General features: G+C 39.5%; 1 protein-coding gene across 1 annotated transcript in view; it reads right to left on the bottom strand.

Annotated features, from left to right (window-relative positions):
• LOC306842604 (kin of IRRE-like protein 3) overlaps positions 1 to 17,676 on the bottom strand; it is a 201,639-nt gene extending 183,963 nt beyond the window's left edge. Inside the window, exon 1 of the mRNA XM_079373559.1 lies at positions 17,305 to 17,676. Within this exon, the coding sequence (XP_079229685.1) occupies positions 17,305 to 17,347 (43 nt within the window). The 5' untranslated portion in view covers positions 17,348 to 17,676. The remainder of the gene's footprint in view (positions 1 to 17,304) is intronic.
• Between the last annotated feature and the right edge of the window lie 1,768 nt (positions 17,677 to 19,444).

Genomic DNA, 19,444 nt, shown 5'->3' with positions numbered 1-19,444 from the left:
AGAATCTGTTTACTCTTAATGTAATCCCATGCCTTCTGAGAGAAACAATTAAGACATTAAATAGATCTGATTTGAGATGTGTTTCTCCTATGGGAATCTTTTCATTCTATATATTTCATCCAATCAAGAGACAACTGATGAATGAGTTATACATTTCTTTCTTTTTGTATTTGTTTGCGTGTGCATGTGCAGCTCTTTTATTAAATATTCATCCATTACTGCCTCTCGTCTCACACAAAGAATCCCGCATAAAGACAAAAGACACGTCTGTTCTGATCTAAATGTATCGTGTTAACGTCAAAAGCTGGAGGAAATATTCACTATCAAAGTCGCACGAGTTCAACTTAAAACAGCTCAATTTGAATGCTTGCTGTGTGTGTCTGCCTCAAAGAATCTATCAAAGTGCTACTGTTCTTCAGAAAGGCTCAATATTCTACAACAACAGTCCCTTTGTAATCGGCGACATTACCTGAAGCAATCACAAAGCATTGCTGCTCGGCTTCGTGAGTCCAAGATTTGAAAGAGAAGTATTTTGATCTGTGCTCGAGGCGATTAGATCGCAAGCCCTTTTTTTCCAGCTTAATAATATCACACTCAAGACTGGTTGACTAGAGCTGGGTTTTCATACTAGTGTCTGCTGTAAAAAAAAAAAAAAAAATGCATAAATAATGTTCAATCAAAAATTTCACACACAAAAAAACATTGATTTTGACAAGTTTATGCATTGATGTGGTCACACAAGCAATTGCTTAATTTATAATGTAGCATGTAGCATTTTATTTATTTATGCATTCACATCCAGCATAAATAGCTCTTTATGCAGGAAAAAAATTGTAATAATAATATCAAATCTGTAATTAAAAACAAACATTAAAAAAAAAAAAAAAACCACTTTTTATTATTATTATTAATATTATTATTTTAACAGTTACCTTATGATGCATGTTCCTTCAGCACTTGTGCTAGAATTTAGTTTTAACCATCCTTCCATTTCGGGGAAGTGGCACACAGATGATTTTTTATCAGTCTTGTAATATTTTCGGAAGCTTTGAAGTGTCAGACGGCCGGCTGACAGCTGAAGGTGATAGTCTGGGTTGGGCAAGACAGACAGGACAGCGACAGACCACCGAGGCCACAGCAAGACCTCCTAGGACAGAAAGAAGTCCATGTCTGTGTACTGACTCTGTGGTGTTGGTTTCATCCTTTTATCTCCCTTTCCGCGGTTGTTTTTTCCATGTTTCGCCACATGCGTTCTGCGGTGTTGCACTGATTTGATTTCCCAGCTCTCCTTTTCTGCTCTGCGTGACTTAATCAGAACGACAGTGTCTCAGAGCCCCGGGAAAATCTCTCCCTCTCTTTTCTTCTCTCCCTCTCTCTGCAAGTTTACGCTGTCCATGACAAACTCACAGTGGCACCTTTCCTCGTGTTGTATTTCCGCAGAGAGCCTTGTCATACACATTTCAGCGTGTACAAACCCTGTTTCTGCTCCTTCCCATCAGTTCCTTCAAACCCTCTCGATTTAACTTAGTATTTATAAAAACGTTTTCAGTTCAGAGGTGATTTTGTAGGGACTTTCTTCCACCATCAATACTAACATACAGATCTTGGAGTTCTTTTGAGATTAAAAGGCTCTTTGCACTGGAGAAGAGCAAACTGGTTGTTTTTCAGCCTGGTACCTGATGTTATGCTGTCTCAGTTCTTCAAGTAATTTCAATTCAAAAAAGGGCATTGTGAGACAGAAAACTTTCATAAAACCTATTCAGCGAGTCCTGCTTTTCTTTCTGCATCAAAGCACTCGCCTGAAGCTCAAATGCATGTTTTCGCTGTTTACTGTGTACACTTCTCGCTTTCTTTCTACCAACTGACGCTTTCTGCACTTTTCATGTCGAGGTCAAAGCACCCGTGATTCTTATGTTGAGTGCACAACCCTGACGCAAGTCATGTGAAAGGCTCAACACAGCAGCCTACATCTAAAGAACAGTCACATGACAGATTATTGCCTTTACAGTGTATAACACTGCAAAAATAACAAATACGCTCTCACTTGTTTGTCCCAGACAAAATAAATTTAACTGATGTCTTTTGCAGTCGCAGATGTTTCTCCTGAGGACAAAAAGTACCCATTAATTTTACATGAATCACTGCTGTAGCTTCAGAAGTCTTCGTCTCAAACTGTGCTCAGATTTGCCAAGACACAATCTGCAGTCAGATGTCAGTGATCTCAATATGAACTTTTTTTTTTTTTTACAATATTTGAATATTTTTCGTCAAATTCTAGGTAAACATATCTGACTGCACTGTATAAAGATGTCCATCTAATTCAACTTAAAAAAACTTAAAAAGAAGATGATGCCTTACATCTTTAAATGTTACCAAATGTCATTTCAACTTAATGGAATTCTTATAACTTGAAATAATGACTTTGAAATTGGATAAATTATTTTGATGAGTTAAAGTAATGGAAAAAGATATGTTGCCATGACTTATTAATCACATACATGGATATATTCGCATATATGGATAGAAAATCATGTGTGGATAGACAGACAGACAGACAGACAGACAGACAGACAGACAGACAGATAGATAGATAGATAGATAGATAGATAGATAGATAGATAGATAGATAGATAGATAGATAGATAGATAGATAGATAGATAGATAGATAGATAGATGATACACTGTAAAAAATTAAAAAAAGTTGAGAAAACTTAAGTTTAAGGCAACCAACTTCAGCAGATTTTTGAGTTTTCTCAACTTTTTTTCAGTTTATACGAATAAATCTTGAGAAAACTCAAAAATCTCCTAAAACACAAGTTGAGAAAACTCAAAAATGTGCTGAAGTTGGTTGCCTTAAACTAAAGTTTTCTCAACTTTATTATTTTTTTTACAGTGTAAAGATAGATAGATAGACAGACAGACAGACAGACAGATAGACAGATATTCTCTTATATTCTCTATACTCTTTTTCTATTTTTATATTCCTTTTAAGGAACTTTAGGAGAAGCAACTGAGAAAAACAACTACACTTAGAAAACTTCAATAAGCACTCAAATCTTTCTTGTTGTACATCTCATCCCTTTGGATCCATGATCTGTTGTCCAAACAATATGAGTTCAATTACACACAGCTGCGCCGAAGTAAATGTAAGGTCAGTAAATATTAAATCAGACCCCTGGAGACCCTTCAGTCATTCCATTTAGGTGGACAATTATTTGTGCCTAATTGTCCGGTGTTCACAGCCAAAGCGCTTGACCCTTTGATACTCTGGCAGCCGCATCTCTGACCCCTTTCACCGGCAGCCCCTCTCTCGTTCAATTAGAGACAACAATACTCACACCTGTCAGCCAGACAGCACATTGGCCACCTCTCTTCCCATCCTCCCCTATTCTGTCTGTCTTTCTCTCACATCTCTGGAGAAGCACGGGTTGCACTTGTGGGGGTCCCTCTCCTCTTCTGACCTGTAAATACTTCAGGAGGTCTGGAGACTGATTCTGTCTGACAGCCCCTCTCCAACATAATATCTTCTGCCCTCCCTTTCACTGCCATCTCCCCAGCTCTCTTCCACTTGTCTAAGCATTTTAATGACATATGCTCGCAGGCTTTCTCCAGCTGCAGTCATACTAGTGGAGCATGCCTTCCTCTGAGCGAGGGATGTTTGTGGAGGAAAGGAGAGGATGAGTTATGTGCACTGATTTTTGCTCCGTTTTCATTATAAGCAATATCGGGAACGAACACGCATTTTCCTTGCACAAAGTGGGTAATGTGCCTCGGTGATGGCCGAGTCACTAACACTGAATCTTTTTATCCCTCACTTCCCTGTTCTGCTCTTATTGCTATTTTTTTGTTTCTCTTTCATCTTTGTGTTTTTCATCATGCTCATTCCTTTGCCGCCTGATCATTTCAGCTTTATCTTCCCAGAGTCTGTCTGTTGTACTAATTTATGAGGACCCTTTTTTTTTTTTTGATGGAACACTCTGCTTCTGTTGCGAAACCCAGTACGCTGCCTACCTAGACTGCATTTTAAGATGCCATAGGTATGTATCAGATGCTAAGATAGATATAAAAAAAATAAAAATAGAAAGTATAGTCTTTCTTTCCACCCAATTCTGAGAATGTATCATATGTATCACAAATGCCTGAAAGCATTGTTCTCAGTAAAATAATAATAATATTGATAATAAAAATATGGTGATGAAAGACAGTTCACTTGTGTTTCTGTGTATGGGAGAAACTGCAATGCTCCATTGAAAGGAAGTCCCGCTATCTACATAAAACAGCCAATCGTCAGTTGGTAAGGTCATTATCGTAGCTACTGTTGGATAGAAACTCACTTATAGGACTGCAATTTTTAAAATATATTTAATTCAATATTGGATCGATCGAACTAGTCCAAATGTAATTAAAAATTAATTAATTACAGCACATTTGTTTCTAATATGCTCTTTATGCTTATTATGAAGTTACAAATCAATCTGTAACAATTTTTGTTTTCGTGGTTAATTTGTATGATTGAATTGTAAGATCTCATGCCTCACTGATGGTTAGGTTTGGGTGTAGACCTTAATAACTGTAAAACACATTGTATGAAATCATACAAAATCATAACCTCGTAAAATAGTTACACTTTATTATGGAATTGTGTTGGAACTTATTAACTTCATAAACGTGCTAATTCAAAACTCCATCAAGCCTTTATGAAATGTAGGTTATAGAAACATTGTGAAAAATTGTTTTGAAATGACTGTAGAATGTTGACATGTCCAGTTTTCTTGTTGTGATTAGATATAGGTTAGTACAAAATTGTCTCTAGCTGATTAAAGTATGAAGTCAAATAGTCAAAATTATTATGAAGCTTTAGCATGCTAACAGAACTATCAGTAAGTCAAATCTCATGTGCAAAAATCTTATTTATGCCATACGCCTATCTAGAATAAATCACTTTTAAAGTTCTATTTTAGCTAGGATGCTTCCTATATAGACAGTAGACAACAGAGCAGTGCACTAGAGTTCAGAATAGAGCCGGCTACCCAAACACGGACACGTTCTTCTGTCCCCATCCATGTCCTACATAATTCTGGAGCAGGGGAGCACTAGAGCAATGAAAAGGGTCCCGGCGGTCCTGCTCAGGGCTAGTTTATGACGCTGTGGCCCATACTGCTGTCGTGCTGAGTGGCTCCCACCTCCAGGGACCTCAGGTTGAAATCTGGTTCAGGTCTCCACTGGGCCTGGCTCTTCTGTTGCGACATCATTAATTCAGCTCAGAGAATTCCACCAGCCATAGATACCGGTCCGTCTCTCTCTTTCCGTTTCCCTCTACTTCACTTGTTTTTCTCTTGCCTATTTCTATCTCTCTGTTGCCTCATCCCTCCGCAAACCTCTGCCTTTATAGCTAAATCTAAAACTCTTGTTCTTCCTTGTTTATTTTGATCTCTCCGTGCTCTGGCATTTGAGTCTGGGGATTAAAATCGACTTCATGAGTATAACACGTATATGGTGATGTTTTTTAGTTTTTGACGTCAAATGATTTTCAAAGAAATACTCTGACTAAGTGTCCTAACCTGGTGATATACAATTTCTTCAAGCGATTTGTTTGAACATGAAACATTTCTACTTAATTTAACGCAGTCTCAGCCAATAAAAGCATATAATAATTTTAATACACCATTAAATGGCACAAGGTTTCAAACCAATTCGGTTTTATGCTATCCAAATAAATTGTTGCATCTCACAAAAGACAGATAAAACACCTATTTTCTCACTTTTTATTGACTTGTACAGCAGAGGGAGGAAAGGAAATGATGCAAGCTGGACTCAAACTAACGCCACCCGCATTGCAATAACTGCTAGATCACGACTCCATCAGCCAGACATCAAATTACAAGAAAGATTATGTCTCTACATCGTTCAAACTTTTAGTGCTTTGCTTTCTCATGGAGATAATTGGGGCTCGGTTTGCTCATATTTCCTATTCATCATCCTTTCTCATTAGTGCCGAGGAACATCAGGGTGCCGCCCCTGTCCTGCACGTGGCCGTTGTGCTTGCCCTCTTAATTGCACCCAAGCCCTTTGATAGAGTCAGTTTTTCCATTTTCACCTCAGCATAGCCAGAATGATGAGCACGGCAGAGGTGATGGAAAGGACTATGAAGTAGATGCCATTTTCACTGAGAACACCATAAAGGGCTCGGGGATGAAAAGACCCCCTAATTCTGTCTGTCTCTTTTTCGTTTTCCTTCTCTTTTCCCCTCTCATCCCAAACCCAGGACTCTAGAAGTGTTCTCTGCTTTTGTTGGCCTTGTCTGCTGGTTTACAAGATGAAAGTCACTTGTTTGGCAACCTTCAAACGCCAGAGGCAGAAGACCTGCAAGTCGCTTTTGTCCCTGACACTTCAATGCTCTCTCTAGCACTTGGAGAGCGCATGTCTTTATCTGTGTATGTATAGTATACTCATACCTGAGAGGCAGAAAGGTCTGATTCGCTTAACACAACATAATGGAGAAGCATATATTTGTGTTTTTCGATGCGTCTTAGATATGTGTTTTTGTATGCCATTTATGTGGTTGTAACTGATAACGAAGTTATATATTAAAGCAAATTGCTTTCTTTTATTATAAATGCTCTTCAGATTCAGGTAGCCAAGTTTAAAAAAGACAGGAAGCAATGGTTTTACTATGTATGGGTCAGAGTGGAAAAAGATGTTGCATCACAAACCGTTAACATTTGTTTCCTCCATTGTGAAACTCAATACGTTATTGAGCCAATCCAGACCATCCTATATACTCCAGCCAGACAGCTAGACAAGCTTTCTGTTATGAAAGTACTTTCCGCTTAAGAATTCTCAATGTTGATACTAAGTGAACCTGAAATGTCACTTGGAGAACTTGGGGTTGTTAGTTACTGACACCAGAGAACTTCTTTGTAACATTGTGATTTAGGTGAATCACCTGGTATATTTTAAAATAACTTCCATGCTCATGTCGAAAGGCCTCAGTGACACATAATGTCTCTTAATACCACCAGACTTGCCATGCTGCATGAGTAAATGTGCTCAGAAACAAGCCATATGTCTGCTTCTAAGATAGCTGATGTACATGTCTCTCGTGTAACAATGTTTGTGACATTTTATTGAGATACTGGTAAAACACTGGTAAATAAAATGATCTATCTGCAAGCATTAGTCCATTGTATGCAACATAATCATTCCAAGTTTATCATAAAGACATTACATTGAGAATAAAAGTAAAGTATATTTATATCTCAGGCTGTTGCTGTATAAGGATGATATGTGGGGTTACTATAAAAATCTTGGTAATGCAATTATCATATGATACACTGGCACACACACTGATGAATGTCAGCACACAAACAGACAGGCATGTCGGTGGCAAGGATTACCTTGACAGTTTTCAGTTGCCTTTCATTTGCGACAGCAATTATATTCCCTTTGTGCATTTCCAGCTTTCTGAGGGGATAACTTTGTTTACCTTTGGAGCTATTGTTGATGTTCCTAATCAGACAACAATTAGATAATACAGCCCGTGAGCGGGAATAAATCCCCCTGAGTCTAGCTGGAAAACAGGAGCTCTTGGCTTTCCTAAACATCTCAAAAGATATCTTTTTCTATTCTTTTTTAATCCAGAAACTTTTTACTGCAATTTTGTTTTCATTCTTTACCTCCATCTCCTTCCCTCTCATCTTTCCTTCTCAGACAGACGCTTACAGATGGAGAGTAGTCAGCCAAATGCATTCACTTCCGCATATTATCCACAGTATTCATACTCATCCAAAAAAGGGCAAGATAAAATGGTCTAATGCTGGTCAAATAATAAAAAAAATCAATCTGTTCATTTAGGTGTATTTTTTTTCAATAAAGTCTTACAAATGTGAGTAAAACAAGTAGAAACAATTAATCCAATGGATAATTAAAATACTGTTGTGACAGTAGCACTATCATACCACATTTCTAAAAATAGCAGAATAGCACAACATTAGAGCGTATTTGAAAAATTTGGTTTGTCGAGTGCTTCCAGCACAGGTGTCTTCAGATGCTCTTTTGAGCATTGCAATGGGTCCCAGTGTTCAGGTAAAGGTTGGGAGTTTATTTTATCACCAAGGAACAAAAAATGTCCTTGTAAACACATTGGGCAGGGAATGGAAGACAACGTAAATCTGATGGGAAGGGTCTAGATAAGATGCAGCTCTAAGCTAGCAGTAATGCCTTAAATTTAATGCTGGCGGTATGATGTGGCTTCTCTTTCACTCTCGTTCAAGGAAATGTGATTTAATCTGAAGGCTTGATCATTGATGGGTAGCTTCCTTTGACCCTACATCCTTTCTCTCTCAACGTCCTAATAAAAACACCCTAACCCAGGAGTCTGCTGGGCTCGGTTTCATAATGTGTGGACCGCACACACTTACGCAGGCTATCATCTCGCTCTCTGCTTCAGCCCCATATCTTTTATATGGCTGCAGTCCACTTTGCTGCTATTACACTTCTCTTCATGGTAACATTATCACTTAAGATAAGGCTTCAATAAACTGCACTCTCTTTTAGGGGGCACTCTGCTCTTAATCCAATCTCTGAATGTTAGCACCTCTATCACTTGCCTTCCTGGAGACCCTCGCCTCACCTCCAACCCCCATTTCCAATAAGAGCTAGGCCATTGTGTGCCCCAATGTTAACCCCTTTCTGTTCAGCCAAACTCCAAAAGAGGCATCGAGGAGTTGATTAAATCTGTTCAAAGTGGCGATTCATATATATGGAGAGGTGGTTGCTTTGACGGGCGGACAAGGGCAGGGCCATGGAGAGCTGGGTCGTGGCCAAGCGGTGGCACAGCATGCCAGTGCCTCCTGGCCGACTCTCTGATTCACATTAATGTCCTCAGGAGACCGAGCAGAGACCACTGTCAACTGGCCCGGGAGGCCGGCCAGATTGAAACCCCTGCCAGCACGTTTGAAAGGATAGCAAATCATTTAGGCAACCTGATGGCACATTAGCATTTTTTTCAGGCGACACACTGGCATGGAATAACTCCACATTATTAAACTCCCTTTGAAGTCTAAGCTCGCAGGATAGCACTGTAAAATACATATAAATAAAGCTCAACGGGAACCAAATTAAAAAAAAAAAAGCTTTCGCTAATTACAGCATTCCTAACATTGTTTGCCCTCTCTCACGTAGAAGCATTCTGACTCTGAAAGCACAACGCCGAATCTGAGGTGAATGTTTTTCAGCACGACAATGCTGAGAACACAGAGGCTGAAACTGGGAAATAAAAGAATGGAGGACACATAGCTGTGTGGAGAGCAAGTCTGTCGCTTGCCGAATTCAATGCAGGAAAAACCTCTTTTACTCTGTGGGTGCCATCAAAGACACCAGATAGTTCAATAGATCATTTATTGACTCACGGGGTGTTTGAGCTGAACACACATTTTTATCCTAAATCCTGGCTGAATGCCTTCAGTGAGATGGATATAATTTGATAGTAGAATCATTTGTTATTGAGTATATAACTAAGATGATTTCATGATCTCTAATTTATAAGCTCGGGTCTAAAGGCCTTTCCACACTGAGCGCGAAAAAGCGGAATGAATTTCGGATGCTATGACGCGCTGGAATAAAACAACAGCTTCCTATGGATGCTTCCACATAGATCGCGAACATTCACGCACTGAAAATGCGAAAACACGGGGCGTCCAATAAGATTTGAGCTAGGATCACGTGACCGGAGCAGCTGGCGTTGCAAAAAAGGGTGAGAATGGTAGCCTATTCTTGTAAGCATTATAGATAGTTTGTGTTTCTGGTGTAGAACCAAACTTTGTTATATTAATTTAGATGTTAAATCCACATACGAGACACATTCGCATCGCGCTCAGTGTGGAAAGGCCTTTAGTGTTGGTTTTCAAATTTCATGAATTTTTTATTGTTTTTTGTTACATTTTCTACAAACCCTTTTTCAGACTGTGATAATGAATTTCCACAATTGTTAACATTGTAAATCTAGCAAAGCTTTTTATATTTTCGTTAAAAAAAGAAAAAAATACATCTTTCTTCTGATATAATCAATCTGTCAATATTTTGTCTTCTCTGTTATAAAGGCTATAAAGGGTATCATGGCTTGCAAATGGAAATGCAAAAATTATATTTGTTGTACATTAGTTTCCATTCACCACTAAAGGCATTTACTCAGTTATGATGAACTGATTCCGATAACCCCAAAAATGCAAAAAAAGTTCCATTAAACATTTCCCTCCTGGGAGAGAGGTTAAAAAAGTTAAAGGAAAAGCGTAAACCAGCCTGATATGGTTTTCTGGTCCAACTGATTCAAGCTGGTCTATTTGAACTTCTATTGACAAGTGCTCTAAAGCAGGAAAACATACCAGTTATGCTAAGGCCATATTGGAAATCAGATAACCACCTAAGAAGCTTATTTTGTAAATAATTTGGTTGACTTGAATTTGGTTAACTTCTAACTAATAATCAACCATTTGATGTTGAACGGTGTTTTGCTCCACAGCTCCTCCTGTAGGATGTAACCATAATACAGCCAAGCCACCAGAAATATCAGAGCACATCTATTTCTGTTTTAGGTATTCATGTCGTGCTCCAAACAGAAGGATTCATCTGACACGAGCATCAAACATTCCTCCATTTCTATTGACCAACATTCTAATTAGCCTGCCAGAAATATGAAATATCGCTCGTATAGACAGATGCAAAGTGAGGAAATAGTCATAAAGAAGGAGTGGGAGAACAGGAAAAAGAGCCATAGTCGCTGTCTCTGCTGCTGTCTGTGTTGTAATCCCTCCTTTAGCACGCTGATTAGCAGCATTATCATGGCTGAGAGCTGAAAACATGTTTGAATTCTGTTTAGAGAAACTAGACGTAAGATAGAAGCTATACGTATTCCTGCAAACAGACCCCAAAAGTGATGAAAGCTTTCAGAAACTTACTTTAACTTTTAAAGTCTGCACTGAAGCCTGCACATTTTCACTTTTAATGTTGTTTTGTGAATAGAACATTTGTCTGGAACAGATCAGAAAGATTTTGAGTAGCTAAATCACAGTACAATGGCCATCAATAAATTATACTGATACTATGCCACCTCGGTCACATTCATGCTAGTGGTTTCTGAATATCTGTAGCATCTCCCAGGTACTAGTAGCTTTGTTTTTGCTTTTTGCTTTAATATAGTTCTGTTCAGTAATCATAAAATCCGGTATACACCTTACGTTCAATTCCCTTGTCTTTCTCTGATTCCCAGAGTACAAGTTTAAAGACTGATTAGCATTTATATTGCCATGCTAAGGCTCACTACTGTAATTGGTGTTGCACAGCAACCAGCCACCGCTATCACACACATTTACTCACATATATACACACAAAAAAGCTGGCAAGTCACTCTACTGTCCATGTAACACACTGAAGTGAAACCGCCAGACTGGCTGGGCTGAAGAGTGAGGGAGACAAAGACTGAGTCTGTCAGGTTCATTCAGGTGTAATACTGTGCCGTCCCAGAAACTTCCAGCAAAAGCAATCGCAAGTCATTGTCAGATTGGCAACCCGATTCTTCCAGTGCCTCACGTACCTCCATACTACATACATCTGTGAGCTTCTACACTGACACATCACCCCTGTCAGCTATTTACAGTACTTTTTTTATTTACCACCAATCCAGCAGAGGATACACTATAGAAGAAGGGATGAATAGCCTCAAAAAATATCATAAAAACTGGACGGTTTTCTTCCTTTCCAATCAAAGATGTCTATAACAAAGAGAGAAAGCTTGATCCGTAGTGCACTTTGTAAAAATGTAAAAATGAAATCTTGCTTTAATGGGTCAAATAAGCTCTCAGGCTCACCAAACTGCATTCAATAGAAATAATAATAATTTAATTGCAAATAACATGCAACTAAATGTCTGAAAGTATTCAAATCACACTTAAATGTATTATTAGAATATTATAGAATAGTATTAGAATTATAGAATCACTCTTATTAAAAGAATGCTGAAGTGTACTGCTTTGTTTGACCAACTGACACAAGAAGATTGCTTTTAAAAAGTAACGTGGCATTTATTTATTTATCTATTTATTTATTTGGTATTTATTTGTGAGCAGCCTCAGTTCAGAATATATCCATCTGAAACAGGCACAACATCTCTCCTGCTGTTGATTCCATGTATTAGGTCGCAATTTAGATGGCATTAATCTCTGCCATAATCTGGGCAAAATCCTTGCAGTGTTCCTGGGAGGCTGACCCTCCGTTCCCTTCTGAATCTCTCTCTGCCTGACAGGTTCATCGAGAGACACGTTTCCCTCCCTCTTGGCCCCCTCCAGCTCTCTGCCCATCCTTAGGGAATAAACAGCGAGCACTGAGCTGAATCTCCGCAGGTGACCTCATGATCACCGCAGCATCTGGTTGAATTACTTAACATCACGCTCAGTAGACATGTAATCCCACATAATGCCCATTTCTCAAAAAGTGCACCAATTTTGATAAATCCAGCAATTCAGCTCTATGGCCGTGAGATTTCCACAGGGACAGCTTCATAAGCGCAGAGGGCAAGGGTGGGCACAGGTCAGGGGAGTGGGAGAGGATGAGAGAGATGAAGGGTGGGGGATTGGTTTCTGTTACTGTGGTTAAGAACACTGATTTCATTGGTGCAGCTTAATAAAGTCCTGTAAACACATTTTGTTTATGCACAGACATTCTCAGCAAAGCTGCTCTCACTGGATTTCAGGAATCAAGGCCAAATTAATGGCCATCTTCTCTTGACCTGAATCTGAGGAGGAACAACCAACTCAACCGAAGAGAGAAAAATCCCTCTCGATATCCAATTAATTCTGTTTTAAAGAGGCAAAACTAAACAAAAGCATGGAAACACACACTCCGTATTGCTACATAACTGGCTTTTATAAACTTTAATTGTTTGTTAAAAGATTAGATTTATTGCATTTTGTTTTATTTATTTATTGTTTGTTTGTTGTGTAGGTTTTTTTAATTGTTTGCAACTTTCCCATGGTTTCACATTATTGTTATGATCACTTATATTCACATTTTCATCACTTGTTTAATTTTTTGTGCCTTTTCCATGAACAAAATTTCCTTGGCTAATCACAAATTTCCTGGCAATATTACATTGCAATTATTATATAAACCTACAATCTAAACCCCTTTTTCTGAACATTGAACCCCTTATATGAAGTGTGGACTAAGAATATATGGAATATAAAAATGCATTTCATCTCTGTTTTCATCTGAAATTCTATTACTTCTCAAAAATTGCATCCCTCTCTCTGAGAAATGCAGTTGTCAGGGTTGGGTGTGGGAGTAGGCTAATATGGGCTGGGAAGGTATTAGAGGGCCTAATATATATAGCCTCATGCGGTACACATTAAGGGAGTCAGACTTCACACCAGGTACAGAAAAAAAGAAGAAAAAAAACCCCGGTGGTCACAGCTCAGCAATTCACATATGTATCCGTACACAGAGCCAGTGTCAGCTCTTTTGCATTGGCTGTCGATAAACAATGACAGCAAGAAGAACCGAGGAATACTGATACGTGTTTACTGTCCGTGATGACCATGCATTTATGTCGTTTGGAAATGAGAAACCATCGCTGGCATACAAAACGGCTTAATCCAAAGATAAAAAATGGCCCGGCCAGAGAATAAATCGGAATGTCACGCAGAAATATGAATTTAATTAACCCTGAAATATGACTGAGATGTAAAAATCCATTACATTTGATCGGCTTTGGTCCCCGTCCATGTTGAAAAAGGATTTGCGATGTTACAAAGAATGATTTGCTAAGTCTGACCAGGGAAAAACTGTTCCACATTCTACAATGAAACACACTAAGATGTTTGATTCCCTTTTATACTTGTGTAAGGCGGCCGAGATTTGGCCTGAAAACAGCCAAAAGTGACATTTTAATTACCAGCCAGCTGAGGTGCAGCTTAGAGAGAGAGAGACAGCGGACACACTAAGACCTGCTTTCGAGGGTTAAGACACAGCTTACGCCCTTGGCTGCGTGGGGACTTAACACCAGACGCTCCTGAAGAGCATTTGCCTCATCTATCAGAACAAGACGGCAGCGGTTAGGAGAGGATGACAGGGGGAGGGAGAGAGTGATGGAGGACAAGAGGAGTATGGATAGACGGAGACAGATCCAGAATGAGTCTTCAGATCTATGCCACACTGCCCCCAGTGGACTTGAGCGCGAGAGAGGAAAGCTGTATAATGTGTAATGAGACACTCTATAATGTTGAGACCTGCAGCAGAGTATTGGAAGCGTATATTAAAAGAGCTTTTTTATGATGTTTTGCCGAAATGCCATGAAAACCACTGATTTCCCTTCTGACACGGGCAGTGACAGGAAACAAATACTGACAAAAGCAACATTTTCAGCTGAGGGACAGACGGAAACAAAAGCAGACAATCTGTATTTTTGTCTTTTTTTCCAGTGTTTACATATATAAACTATTTAAATGGATGCAAAAGCTACATTTCATGAAATATTATTTTTTTCTTATTTTAAGCATTAATGTAATAATATTTTATGAGGTTTATGATTAAAACAAGAGCATGACAATGAAGTGAGCAAGAAAGAATGAAAGAAATAAATCTGATATTCCTTTTCATACGGGCAGTGACAGGAAAGAAAAGCAACAACGGACAGATGCAGAAAATCTGTATTTTTGTCTTGTTTTTCAAAATACCCAAACATCCTTCGAGCTTGGAGAAGCATAATTTCATAAGATAATAAAACTTGTTTTCAGAAAATACATCTAGAATTAAGTTTAATTACTTTTCTTAACCTACTGGCAAACAGTTTTATTTGGATTTTTTCTTGTTTTAAGCAGGAATGTAATAATATTTAATGAGGTTTATAATTTAAACGAGAAATAAATGTGGGTTGCTAATAAGAAGTTATATCGTCTCACGCAATTTTGATTTTCAAGTAATTTAAAGTTGTTCTAAGGATTTTTTTGCATACTTTTAATGAGAAATAGGACAAAAATGATGATTTCTTTTTTTAAAGAAATGTCATGGAAAAAAAAAAAGGGATTTCTCTTCTGACACCGGCACACCGAGAAACAACATTTTTATCCGAGGGATGTATGAGAAAGGAGAAATGGAACAAAAGTGGACAGACTGAAAAAGATGGAGAAAGTGCTGCCCTTCAGAAAAATTAACAAACTATGACTAAGAGAGTAAGAAAAGGGGAGAAAAATGACCAAAAAAGAAAGAAAGAGAAGGAGAGGGAGAGACAAGCTCTTGGACAGAAGGTTTGCCTGTGGTGCGACAGCTTTCTGTGCCACACAAGGGTGAGCTTCTGTTCGAATGTGTGCCATCAGTTAGGGCTTGTCACCAGGTGTGTGTGTGTGTGTGTGTGAGTGCGAGTGAGTGTGCCCTACATATACCCTCAACTCTTGACAAAAACTCAATACAGTCTTTCTAAGCTCCCAGCGCAGCTATTGGACTTTTTGTCAACCTCTCTCTCTCTCTCTCTCACACACACACACACAAGCTTCTCCTCATCCTTCTTTTTTACCCTCTATATAAAATACTTGTTTTTCTCCAGGACTTTTTCTTATATATTTATTTCAGCTGACACTGGTTGGATCCATAAACAGCAATAATGTGTAAAACACAATTTAGCTTTGGGGAACCTGCCATCCCCAGGGGCAGAGCGGGGCGACAGGAACGCCTGTTGTTATCTCATGTTTACCTGCCTGTTCTGCTTTCATTTTTTATTACCACAACACCTAGCTCAGCTCAACTGCACAGCAAAGCAAAACAAGGCGACTTTGCCTGGTGCGTGATGCTTTCTGTGCGCTGAGCGCTTTAAAGAGATAGATGAGAAGGAGATGAGACAGACTGTCTGACTGCATTTCTGTTGGCAACAACTGTGTATTGTTAGCATATTGTATGAACATCTCCATAATTATGATCTTCAATCTATGATATAATAGGCTAATGAACTCTTAATTTATCGTAATATAACATAGTGGATACATTTGATGCATGGACAGTTCGTTATGTTAACTTTTTTAGAATAGCATATATGAAAATTGTCAGTGTTTTTGTGAAAGATATCATCAAATGATCTTATAAAATAAATCAGTTCATAAATAAATAAACCATCCACAGTGGACAAAAAAACTATTTGCTGGACACATGGCTAATACTGCTATAAAACTAGATCATAAAGCTGACAGCCTCCTGAGGCATGATCTACTAAACAAGAAAAAGAGCGCCCCATGCTTTACTCCCACTGTCATCGTCAAAGTAGTTTCACACTCTCTCCCCGAGAGCGTGCGTCTGAGTTTATGTGTGTGAAGTTATATATTAGCGCTGTGGGTTATCTGAACATGCTGCTCTTGCCATCAGATCGTACAGTATTTGCAACAGTTTAATGAGATTCGGAGTGAGGAAAACAAGTTGAGTGATAAGCAGGTCATTAAGTTTGCTCTGCCAACTCTGCGCGACTTTGATTTGCGTACGCTGTGTGATAACCGTGAAGGGGAAAAAAGAGACTTTGAGGGAGGGAAGAGACAGCTTAGGAAGTGCAGAGTGAGCTGTACTTCGCGAGCTGAAACTCTGTAGCGTAAGATGATTCAGTTAAAGTCTGAGGACTTTGTTTTTGATGAACCCAAACAAAGCAGCCAGCGCCGGTGGTTTCCAGCACGAGGAGCTTCAAATGAATTCCCGAGGCTTTCGGATTTATTTGAACTTCCCTTTCTGGGTCACCGGTCGCTGCAGAGGAGGACAATCAACTCAATCTATTTAGCTCTGTCGAGTCTCTGCCTCCCCTTTCGGCTCCTCGCTGAGGGAGCGTACGAGCGAGCCGGCGACCCCTCTGAGGGTCTCCGCGGCAGCCTCCGATTCAATCCAATTGTTTTTCAAAGACAACCACCTGGCGGCAAGCAGCGGAAACATCCGTCAGCCGATACTAAGCCCGACTGTTTACAGACTCAAAGGCTATCTAAGAATAACCGTGTATTGTGTTCGCTCGCCGTTGCGCGAGATGAGCATCCATTGATTCGGTCGCAAGCCTGACCTCGCCGAGCTTCCTTTTCAAGTTCAAGATCTTGGGGTCCGGTGAAACTCGTAGGACAGACAAACAAGACGGCATGCAACTACTTCAAACTGTCTGACACAAACTCAAGGCTTCACAGCCGAAACCTCAGAGACTCCCTCGCAGCCTCGGAGTTCAACTCCCAGAGATTTCCTCCTCGCACACACTGACACAGGACACAACACAGCGGAGACGAGGAGACCAGGCAGCTTACCGTGACCTGTCAGCCACAAGATCAGAAAGACCTCCGGGATCATCTCGGCAATTTGCAGGGGTGGTGACCTCTCGGGCACCAAGGAGAAGAAGTGAGGCTGGGAAAGTTCACGCACACACCGACCTACGACTCTTCTGGTTGGCTGCTATCGTCAGTCCCCCGATGTGCCCTCTTAATAAAGAGAGGCTCTCTTTCTTCTAGTGTCCTCCTCTCAGTGTGCTGTGATGGCAATCTGCTGTGTTGTCCTACCGTAACTGAAGTGACTCTGTTCTGGTGATGCGTGTGCAGGCACTCTCATAAACTGAGAGTACTCATGCTCTCTCTATTTCTCTCACTCTTGCTCTCACACACTGCTCTTCCATTCTCCGGCTCACAGAGACAGTCTGCCTCTCTCTCTTTCCCACTCCTCCCCACCCCTCCCTCCTCTTCTCTCGCTCTTTCTCTCAGTGGAGGAGCAGGGGAAGGCGGGGGCCGGCTGCTCTCAAGGCCCGCCCACCTGATCAAGCATAGCAGCGCTCTTGTAACAAGAGGCTGGGAATTAGACCTAATCTTTGGGAACTGGGAAAGAAAGAAAGAAAGAAAGAAAGAAAGAAAGAAAGAAAGAAAGAAAGAAAGAAAGAAAGAAAGAAAGAAAGAAAGAAAGAAAGAAAGAAAAAGAAAGAAAGAAAGAAAAAGGCATAGCATGTAATACATACTGCATACACAAATTGCAAAACTCCTCATAAACTGGACAAATCTCTGATCTGAATGGGTGGGTTGAGTGGGTTTAGGTTTTGGGATTTACTTTTTTCTCTCTCTCTGAATGGATAGAAACTTTGATTCGATTATGTGTCTTCAAACATTTATGTTTATTTCAACTGTCTTTTTTGTACAGCATCACAGACACTGTTGTATATATATAATATTTAGGTTTTTTTTTTCCCCACACTGATCTATTTTTTGAGGTATCAGGATGAACCCACTTCTACATGGCATGACAAATATACTACATAAAATAAATTTGTCAAGACAGATTTTGAAGATGCCTTAAAAAAAGATGGATAAAAGTTTGAAGTAGTTTTAAAATCTTGAAGTTTGAAGGTTTCAAGTCTATACAGTCTTAGCAGACTTAGTTGATAAGTGGTTGCTAGGGTGTTTTGGGTGATTGCTAGATATCATAGATGGTTGGGTGTTGCTAGGTAGCTGATATGGTATCAGTACACTGCCTCAATAAAGGCCAGCCCTATACATTGTTATTTTGCTGAGATATGGCTTATTCAAGCTGCCATATGGCTGTTATAGGGTAAACTGGATTATTGCTAGAGTGGGCATAGTAGTTATCAGAATAATACTAATAACTGTTTGACTGCTCAAATCAAAATATCTGACCTTTATGTACCTAACGTGTACTGAGATATGGCTTGTATTTTTCGCTATACAGTTGCTAATGTGTTTTATGTGTTTGTTAGGGTATTGCTATACAGTTACCAGGGTAATTATTATATACTGGTTGCCTGCTTGAATAAAAATAGTTGCTTCCAAACATCTGTGATGTTTTTGTGTTAAGCCATTGCTTATTCATGTTCCTCTAGGTTGCTAGGGTCCTCTAAATGTTTGCTATGGTGTGCCTAGGTAGTTCCCACAGTGAGATCTGCCAACAGCTTAAGTGAAAAGAGCCTATGCACATGCCTAATAATAAAGTGAGCTGTGATTGGTTGCTTTGCATGTCAGGACAATCTCGTCCTCCCAAAGTGGGTGGTTCTTGGCCAGAAAAAGATGCAAGGTGGATCCAAACTTGCCGAGTCAAAAGTCTCGGCCAGACTAGAAGAACCCAGAGCTGGAACCTCATTAGCTCCTCTTTTCCAAATGAGTAAAAAAAAGAGTTCAGGCTCATCATTTATTGCCCCCTAATGTAGAAGTTGTTAATCTCACTAATGCATGGCTTGCTAACAAGACTGTTTCACACACTAAATATTGCATGATGCATTTCCCTCCTACTTCCTCTCTTCTCTTCCTTAGAAAATAAAGCCTGATGTATTTATTCAGTTAAACAACACAGGAAAAGAACAAGATGGTCAGAGAACAGCCTACATAATTATTTAGAGGTAATAATCTTAGTTTGTGGTAGCCACACTGAAAAATAAATGTGTGTGTGTTTTGT

Source organism: Barbus barbus, assembly GCF_936440315.1.
Source record: "Barbus barbus genome assembly, chromosome: 23".
NCBI classification, from domain to species: Eukaryota; Metazoa; Chordata; class Actinopteri; order Cypriniformes; family Cyprinidae; genus Barbus; species Barbus barbus.
The sequence above is the reverse complement of the archived record's forward strand: the minus strand, read 5'-3'. Positions and strand labels throughout refer to the sequence as shown.